This window comes from Rhipicephalus sanguineus, chromosome 5 (genome assembly GCF_013339695.2).
Source record: "Rhipicephalus sanguineus isolate Rsan-2018 chromosome 5, BIME_Rsan_1.4, whole genome shotgun sequence".
Lineage (NCBI taxonomy): Eukaryota > Metazoa > Arthropoda > Arachnida > Ixodida > Ixodidae > Rhipicephalus > Rhipicephalus sanguineus.
Genome location: NC_051180.1, coordinates 82,091,434 through 82,101,207, shown reverse-complemented (window position 1 = coordinate 82,101,207; position 9,774 = coordinate 82,091,434). Strand labels below are relative to the sequence as shown.

The window sequence follows — 9,774 nt, the reverse complement described above, 5'->3', positions numbered from 1 at the left end:
GTAGTGTTCTTTTTTTATCGAAGACGTTTCAAGAAATAGCGTGGCTCTGCGGTAGATTAGCTGTTTGTATCAGACGGCCTCGGTTCAATTCTCACTCGAACCCGAAGTTTTTTATTATTTATTTTATTTGCGTCTTTCTCGATTTTTCGGTCACGGACAAGATGCATCATTTTTCGCTCACAACCAGCGACGCCGTCACCGACGCCGACACCGGAATTTCTGCGAAACGAACGCTTTAACGCTGTTTCGGTAAAGTCCTGATACCATGAGAATAAATTGCTTGACTCGTATCCCACGAAGTAAAATGCACTCCATTGAAATATTTCACGTGCAACAGCAGCGCCAGAAGACAGCCTAGGGAGCAGAAGCAAGATCGGAGAGGCGGAATAAACATCCGCCGTGGTAACTGGAATACCTCATCGCGAAGCAATAGCGTCCGTAATCTGGAAAAGTTCACATGCGCATAGCATGCGCATGTGAACTTTTCCAGATTAAGTACGGACTAACTTATGCTTGCAATAGAACATTCCCAAGCCTAATTTCGGCGAAGCTTAGTGTGTGACACTCCCGCGTTAACGACGAAGCATAAATGTGTGGTTGTGTTCAACGGGTCGTGTCTTTTTGCCCCTCCGTGACCCATGTCGGCGACTTTGGACTAATAAATGTTAGTACTGCCCTCTGAATTTTGTGAAGTGCTTATTGGTAGTATCGCATGACTGAATTTGTGAAGATGAGGGACAGCGTTGTCAAAGGCACCGAATAGGTGTGCTATAGAGGTTGTCTGAACAGGAAAAACTCAGAGGGTCCCTTATGCAATCGCCTAAGACAACTCGAAGGCGAAAGCCATTTTCTTGTTCTTTTATTCTCGGTCGACGTGCTGATCCTCCCCTCCACCGTAACATTCAAAAGCTTTCCGTTCTTAAAGGTAGGCTGAGGCACTTAAAAAAATGACTTTGGAGTGTGTAATCATAGTTTGATCCCTGCTGCATTCGAAAACCAATGTAATAATTCACAGAAGTGAGTGCAAATAGCATTCCTTGGCTAAAACCGCGGCTGCAGCCGCAGGGCTTCTTGAGATGCTGAGTGAACGCGGTGACGTCATCTTCGCCGTGCCGCGTCATCGGCAGCATCAGCACAGTTAAAGAAAGCATGGCCTTACGATCAGTTCCAGTAACGCGCGCAGCCGGAACTAGTCACGGAGGCCACGGTTTAAGATACGACAGTGCTGCGCGGCTTCGCCAAAGCTACCGACGATGACGTGATTCCGGTTAGTTTCGGCGCGTTCGCGTGGGCGGAGCAAGACGAACTTTTCTTTTGCGTATTTTAAAGCTCCTGCTGCCAAAACAGCGGAAAAAATTACGCCATCGTCGACAATAATGTTGGTCATTTTTGACAACAATGTTTTACTAAATTCTAAAACCTCTACAGCTTCCTTTAAAGGTGGTTTTGAACATGCCTCCAGGATCGGAGGCATTGCAAGATTTCTGCTCCTGACAAGGTTTTGCAGAGCCCCCGTGAATGACCCGCCTTGACCAAGCAACGATGTCCTTCGATGTCGCCGCTACGATGTCTCAAAATCTGGCGATCTGTGACGTCATGATGACGTCACAGAATGACGTCATGTTACACTGAGGTCATGTGACTTTTGGTACGCCGACTGCACGTACACGCACGTACACAGGCACGCGCATATGCACGTGAGTATCACGTGACTCTAGACCCTCAATAACCTTTTTTGCATCCTTCGACGCCGTCGCCGGTCTCGCGAAGTATCGTCACATGTCGCCAAATCTCGAAGACGCCGGCAGTCAATTTTCGCGTTTGATGAGACACCTAAGGCTTTCGCCTTAGTAAGGGCCTCATACCAGTTGGCTGATGTTTCTATGGGCGGTGTATTCGTCAGGTGCATCATAAGCGCGGCATGAAAGTCATGTCGTACATGATATGCATGTCCCAATTTGCATGTTAGGACCTGTCGTTTATGTTCTTTATACAATCATGTCATGTCATATCAATATTGGTATATATCCAATGAATGAAACGGCCGCGAACGCACCATGAACGTGGCATGTCAATCATGCCGTACATTGCATACATGTCACGATTTTAGTGTTATTACTTCTAATTTATGTTCGGCATATAGTCACGTCGCACCATACAAGTTTTGGTATCTATCAAACTAGCGAAACGGCTGCGAGCGGACCCTGAGCGTGGAATGTTGGTCATGCCGTATATGACATGCATTTTATGATTTTGATATTACCACCTGTCATTTATGTTCATCACGCCATACGAATTTTGGCACATTCATTTAATGACACGGCCGCGAGCGCCCCAACGCCGTGTCTTGTAAATAATGCTGTACATGACATGTATATCATGACTTGCGCGTTACGACCAGTCAATTATGCTCGTCATACACTCTTGTTACGCCTTACCAATTTTGGTATACATTAATTTAACGAAACGGCAGCGAGAGGACAAGACCGTGGCATGTAAATGATACCGTTCATGATATGCATGTCAAGATTTTGACCTTATGACCTGTCATTTATGTTCGTCATGCAGTCACGTGATGCCACACCAATTTTGGTGCACATCCCGTTAACGAAACGGTCAAGAGAGCACAAAGTCGTAGGCGGCTTGATAGATAGATAGATAGATAGATAGATAGATAGATAGATAGATAGATAGATAGATAGATAGATAGATAGATAGATAGATAGATAGATAGATAGATAGATAGATAGATAGATAGATAGATAGATAGATAGATAGATACCATTATGAGGATGACCATGATTACTAAATAAATATAGATGTCAGTGCTAATATTAAAACGCTACAACGCCATTTCGGATACTTTTCGTTTGACAGCACTGAACACTAGGTTGCATATAATTAATAGATAGTAATTAATCTTGATTACTAATCAAGGATAAAAATGAGCAGTAGAAATCCATTATATGAAATTATGATCTATCGTCTGATCGTAACTATATACCTTGAAATACCATCTATACAATACATGTGCTTCTACACTATGAGCTTGCGCCCATAAATTTCAAATAAATTGTTAGATTCTTTATTATTATTTATTACTATTACCAATTTCCTATACGTCAGCGTGATAATGTGCATCGCATCTGCAGATTTTTCTGAGTTTTAACTTGATCAACATGCACTTTCTCATCAATTTAGCGACAGACATTTTTTTATCCCTGTAGGGCTGCTTTCCCGCAGTAGAATTTAGAAAAACTCTTCGGGAAAAAAATCCAGCCAGCGCAATCATACCAGATTGCAAGCACATGGAAGGGTTGTCGTACTGTACATGCCACAAGAGTGCTATTAGCATAAAAATGCTCGTTGCGCTACAATTAACTTTTGAAAAATCACCCCATGCATTTTCAGCGGATCCACGAAAGTGTCTCGGGAAAAACATCCAGCCGGCGAATTCAAACTAATCGCGATGTACAGCATAAGAACGTTGTCAGCGTTAAGTCCCTTAAGTGCAATTTGCGAAAATTAAGGCATTCTTCAGTAATCAATTTTTAAAGAACGCTCTCCATAGCGTTACGCCGAGCGCTTCCCCTTAGGGTCGACTTTGCCGCAGTACTCTATGTCCCAGATTGCTGGACATGTCGCCTATTGCGAACATTGACATATGCGGCGTAACGGTGCAGAACGTGAACATGTGAGTGGTAGTATTGCGTAAAAGGGACCCGACGGATGGACAATGTACTGCGCGTTTCTCTAGCGCGTACGCCGTGCACGCATCGAACACTAACATATTTGCATAATCACCTAGGGGAGCTTCGCTTAACAGAGATTCTACAGGTGCGTGGTATTCTAGCCCTCCCCCCCCCCCCCCCTCTCCCAATTTTATCTGGTCTTCCAGCGCTGTAAATGCATATGGGAAGTCCAACTGTTGTACGCGACCAAAAAACAACGTCACTGGTTGGCCCGTCCGACGGACGATATTTTATTCCTATTCGTCTCTCGTCCCTGGTGTGTCCTGTGAATGCCGTCGCCGTGAGTGTGTTCAAACGTCGTCGCTGTAGAATGGAAAGAAGCCTCCTGGTACGGCGGCGGCAGGGGTCGTAGTGGTCGTCGTGGTCGATGGGGTCGAGCAGTTGAGCAGGTCCTCGCTCAGCTCGTTGATCCGGCGTCCCTTGAGGAACTCGGGCGTGGCACACACCGGGAACCGCCAGTTGTCCGAGTAGCTCAGCAGGAACTTGATGCGGCAGTCGCAGTGAAGCGGGTTCCCTGCGGCACACAATGGATGGAACACGCTTTAAGGGACCCTTAAACCACCTCCGATAATTTTTTTTTTCATATTTCAAGAAAGCGTGCGCATAGAGCTCAGAATAGCGTCACGGTCAACAACGCCAAACGCGGCAGCGCTACGAGCCGCGGGCGTGCCACAAATTCAAAGAAACAATTCCTTCTTCTCTCCGGGCCCCAGCGTTGATCCCCAGCCGGCCCCACTCGGCCCGGAGGAGAGACGCGCCGACGAACGGAGCACAGCGGGCGAGGGGCTCTTTTGGATCATCAAACGCGTGTAACTCCGCTGTTTTCGCGTTTCGAAAAATTCTCACGCCTGCGTATTTGTTGAAGGCTCGTGCACAACTGCAACACCACAACTAAATTTTGACCTCTGGGTTGTTTAGGCGAAGAGGTTAAGCTGGATTGGTAAATCATTCTCCGGACACCACTAACGTCGTTCTTACAGCGAACGAGAAAGGCGCAACACTAAGCAAGAACATATAAAAAAGCGCGTCAGGTTAAGTTTCAGCTAGTTCCGGCGCTAGCTTCGTATGACACCAGAAATTTAAACAGTGCGTGCTCTGGGCTTACTAATAGATAATTGTGAAGAGACGATATAACATATAAATTGTGTTTCTGGGATCGTTTTTAGCTTCGAACGCACTGTTCTTCGGAATGTGTTACCATTTTTAGAGCAATAGATTCTTGGACCATGGTCGCGGGCTAGCAGAGCGAATTCTTGAAAGGAGTCTTTGAAATCGACTGACCACGGTGACTGTACACAGTGTGCATATACAGTATACTGTATAGTAGGCCCATACAATATAACTGCATGGGCCACGGAGCAAGAAACATTCGTAATAGGCAGTCGCGTGTGTTCCGCACTGATAATGCCTCTCCTCTTTCCCCTGCCTTCTTTCATTTTATCTCTCGACACCCCTTCCCCCGAAGTATGGTAGCAAACCGGACGCCGGCCGGTTGACTTCGCTGCCTTTCCTTCACCTCTTCTTCTTACTCCTTTTTTAGTGGTCGAATGGTTGGCTGTCGACTGCTCGAGCGGCCAGCCGCGACACATCACTACAAATCGAACTGATAAGCCGATAGCCACGGTTTTCTTTAGTGTACGCCAGTGATTACGTGAAGTCGGTTGTAAATTTGGCTGTACGTTGGTAGCAAGGCCACAGTCACACAACGCTTGTGCGTGCATCAGAATAATTGTGCGTACCATAGAGTCCGACGTAGGTGCGGTCCCTTCTGAGTGGCTCGAGGCTCAGTTCGTCGAAGGTGGTGATGAGGTTCTCTTCGACGCTCAGGTGCCGCATGGCTGGCAGGTCGTCGCTGAAGTCCCTCGGCAGCGAAGTCAGTCCGCAACCTCTGCAATTGATCGCTCTAAGCTGTATGCGCCTGTGTTTGTGACGGGCTCGTTTACTCGTTTCCACAAGGCAGTCGATAGCTATATAAAAGAATTTTTGCGCAGAGTCAACACGTAAGCGCGAATCCCGAACTCTCGGAAATTCTCGCTCTCATTGCAGAGTATCTATAGCAATTGTGAAAACTGATTTTGCCCTTTCATCAAATAGCGAAGAATACTCGACACGGTTAGTCGGCCATTCAACCGTAGAGCTCCATCGACAAGGCTAAGGCGTCAACATTGAGCTTGCCTGTGTCCGCAGATAAAACAAAGCCCCCCTTGAAGACAAAACATGGAACAGCATCCCTGCGGCGCCCATTTCAGCATCTGTTCTCACGTAGCTGCTCTAAATCCCGTGCTCTGACGAGGCTGCAGCGATCGCATAATTTCAAGCTCGCCGATTGTGACTGCCGATTGTTAGTAGAGGAGCTAGGTGCTTGTTCAAAAGGGTGACCGTGGTCTTTGTTTCATGAAGCCGTTAGACGTTGCTGAGCGACAAAGTGGACGCAGTGCCGCAGGGGCGTAGCCAGAAATTTTTTTCGGGGGGGGGGGGGGGGGGTTCAACCATACTTTATGTAGTTCGTGCGTGCGTTTGTATGTGTGTATATATATACGCAAGCAAAAATTGAATACTTTCGTGAGGGGCATTTAAACAAAAGGCATTTAAAAGCAGTTTACTGTTCGGCTTGCAGAACTAGGTCAAGCGCGGGAGGTGAAGGAGTCGATGGCTCGTCAAAACAACGTTATGTAACACATCCTTGGTCGACGTGGTAATACCGAGGGATTCTGACAACACCAACGTATAGTTCTCCCTTTTGAGAGGCGCTGTATATTTAGACTACTTGAACACGTTTAGTAGTTAAAAACTTTCACTAAGGATAGGGAGCCTACATGAACGGCCGGTCATGTATACGCTCCCTAACTGGATGGATGGATGGATGCTATGAGCGTCCCCTTTATAACGGGGCGGTGACAAGTGTGCCACCAGGCTCGAAAAAAAAAAAAAACCTTTACTCTTTTTTTTTAGCGTTGGCCTAGTGTCTTTACTTCAATTAAAACTATTTTACTCCAGAAGAAAAAAAAAAAACCTTAAGTTTTCAGCTCCGTTCTGTGCCCTTTACGGCAGAATGTCCTTATTTTTTCCCATTATTTATTTTTGTCCTTTCTCTCTAGTTTTCTGCCACCAATACTCTAACCGTCTCTTACTTATTTCAATCGCGGGTGTGTTCAGCTTTCCATTGTCTCTAAAACCCAAGGCGTCATGTGCTCGTGCCCAAACGTACACCTGGGTGGATGTCTCCACATTCAATCAGAACATGCTCCGCCGTTTCCTGATCTTCCCCGCAGCACGTGCATTGTTCTTCTTCTTTACTGAATCTCGCTTTATAACTACCCGTTCTAAGGCAACCCGATCTCGCTTCAAACAGTAAAGCGCTTCCCATTGAATTGTCGTAAAATGCCTCCCTCATTTCATTTTTGCCCTTTCGGTAGTTACTCAAAGCCGGTTTTTTCTCCATAGCTGCCATCCAGTAAATCCTCTCCGCCTCTCTGACTTTTCGCTTAACGCTCTTTGTTGACATACTGCATACACTACCAGCCGTATATTTACTAGTAAGGAGGCAAGGCACCGACATCTGGCGGATAGTATGGGACGTGCGAATCTTAAAGATCGCTTATCGTTATGTAAGTTGTTCTGTTGTCAAAGACGGGCACTTTCACGCGTATATGCTACCACATAAGGCCGCGAATAATTCTTGCGTCGACCAAGATTAGAGAGTGAAACATGCTCGAAACGACTTTCGTCAAATCCTGAATGAGTATTAGTGAATCACTTATACATGGCACAACAAGCTTGGCACAATAAGTTTAGGGACTATGCATTCTAGAGGCATAATAAGGAAGACATTTCGTATTTTCAGCCGAAATAAAAACCGCACTGCACTAGTACGGGCTATGGATACGAAAATGCGGCTCGTATGACGGGTCGATTTGAATCAGTTTGAAACAGCTCTCTTTCTTTCCGAGTGTGAAAGATGTCCGTCGGTTGAGCTCACTCTTTGCAGTACCACGAATTCCACCGGATGATTCGGAGCGTCCTTCTTAAAGTTCACGAACCTCAAGTATACGTTCTGAAACGCGTCAGAAACAAAAAATGAAGGCAGCTTCGCACTATTGGTGCCAAGCCTGAAGGAAGAGCGCAGCTGGCTGGCCTTCCGTGTTTCTCTTTAATTGTTTTTTTCCCTTCCTTTCTCTGTATTTCTTGTATCGTTTCTTGCACCTGTTGCTTTCCATTTCCTTCTTTCTTTCTCTCTCTATCTATTTCTTTCTCTTTCTCGCTCTTTATTTCTCTTTCTTCCCTTTCTTTCTTTTTCTCCCTTTCTTTGTTCCTCTTCATATCCCTCTTCCCTTCTCCTTCTGTCTAGCTCTCTGTTTTTTCTATCTCTTTTTCGCGTCTCTCTCCTTCTATGTCTTTCTCTGTCTTTCTATCTTTTTGTCTTTATTCCCTTTATTTCTCCCTATTTTTCTCTTTCGTTCTATGGCTTTCATTCTCTCTTTCTTTTTCTCTCCCTCTCCATTTTCTTTTTTCCTCTCTCTCTCTCTTTCGCGTGTTTCACGTGCTCCACTTCGCCGAGCGTAGTTTTCGTTTAACGCTCGCACTTGCTCTGCTCGGTAGTGGGGCTTGCCCAGGGGCGTAGCCAAGGGGGGGGGTTGGGGGGTTCAAACCCCCCCGAAATTTTTCAATTTTGCTTGCGTATATATACACGCACACATACAAACGCACGCACGAACATACATGAAGTATGGTTGATCCCCCCCCCCCCCCCCGAAATAAATTTCCGGCTACGCCCCTGGGCTTGCCCAATTCCTGTGGCGCACACCCGTATGTGGTTTTCTGCCGACACCAAAGTTTTTACGGCTGACATGAGCAGCTCCGCCGATAAAAACGTTTTGCGAATAGCACACAGCGTCCTCGGAAAATAAGCGTAAGCGGCACCTTGCATGAGCGCCACCATCAGATTCTAACGGTATTCCGAACGGGATGCAGTGACTTACTGCAAGTGCAGGCGCCACAGCTTGGGTGCCGGCCGGGGCATCATGGATCGCTGGAAGTGCTTGAGGTCGCTCTCCTGGATCCACACTTCTTCCAGGTTGCTCAGACCCGACAGCCAGTTGTCGTCGATGCGCGCTATGTTGGAGCGGAAGATGAGCACGCGCCTCAGGCTCTGCGGCAGGTTGTTGAAGTCGCGCGTCAGGTCCAGGCCGGCCATCATGTAGAAGGCTATCTCCTTGAGCCGGTTCAGGTTCTTGAGCAGCTGCCACGACTCCGGCAGCGTGCTGTTATGCATGAAGCCTATGCGGGACACGGTCTCCTCGAGCCCGTCGAACGGATTGTCTCCCGGCTTGGAGAAAGTCTTTGCCTTGCAGTTGTCCAGGTCCAGGGACAGCGCCGGCACCGAGGCGAAAGCCGAGCCCGGAATGTAGTCGACGAGGCACTCCTTAAGCACGAACCGGAGCCGCGGATAAGAGAGGTCTCGCGGGATGTGCTCCTGGAAGTGCGACGCGCTCGTGAATCCCTTGCAGGTGTACTCCCGTTCGTCGTAGTAGTGGTTGCTCGTGTCCAGACACGAAGGCGTCGCCACTGTGACCGCGGCAAGAGCCGCCAATAGCACTGTGACGCCCAGGCAATGTTTTTCTCTTGTCGGTCTCATTTCGGCACAGTTGTGTGTCTGCAGCTAGCCCGCCCTGCTTGCACTGTGATTCTGTTACGGCGTGCGGGGAGACCTCCTCCGGCAAGAACTGAGCCTCTCGAGAGCGGCGCGGGCTTTCTTATAAGATTGCGATGAGCTTGGAGATAGCCGGCCCGTCGCGTCTTCCTGGGTGCTTGACCGCGCGGGATTTGGATAACGTTGGGTGCGGTGTTACGTTGGCTTCTGCGATGCAGGGACGGGCGAGTGCGCGTAATGGTCTTCAGCTGACAGGGTCCTGCTTTGTGTCTCGGGATTTGAGAAAACGAGACAAGAGAAAAAGAAAGGCCTGGCCTGGGAGTGAAGGCAGTCATTTGCATGTGAACAGCGGCCCTAGAATAGATGGTTTTC

General features: G+C 47.5%; 1 protein-coding gene across 1 annotated transcript; it reads right to left on the bottom strand.

Moving 5' to 3' along the window:
• Positions 1–3,998: 3,998 nt before the first annotated feature.
• On the bottom strand, positions 3,999–9,484 carry LOC119393885 (leucine-rich repeat and immunoglobulin-like domain-containing nogo receptor-interacting protein 4). Its single transcript, XM_037661071.2, has 3 exons — positions 8,732–9,484; positions 5,492–5,640; positions 3,999–4,266 (listed from the first exon to the last, which is right to left on the bottom strand). The coding sequence occupies exons 1-3, from the start codon at positions 9,385–9,387 to the stop codon at positions 4,043–4,045; spliced, it is 1,029 nt and encodes a 342-aa protein (XP_037516999.1). The 5' UTR covers positions 9,388–9,484; the 3' UTR covers positions 3,999–4,042.
• Positions 9,485–9,774: the final 290 nt, after the last annotated feature.

Coding starts and splice junctions, on each gene's coding strand:
- LOC119393885 (XM_037661071.2), bottom strand. CDS start 9,387: ATGAGACCGACAAGAGAAAAACATTGCCTGGGCGTCACAGTGCTATTG. Junction 5,641..8,731: donor CTGTGGCGCCTGCACTTGCA/GTAAGTCACTGC, acceptor GATCAATTGCAG/AGGTTGCGGACTGACTTCGC. Junction 4,267..5,491: donor CACCTACGTCGGACTCTATG/GTACGCACAATT, acceptor TGTGTGCCGCAG/GGAACCCGCTTCACTGCGAC.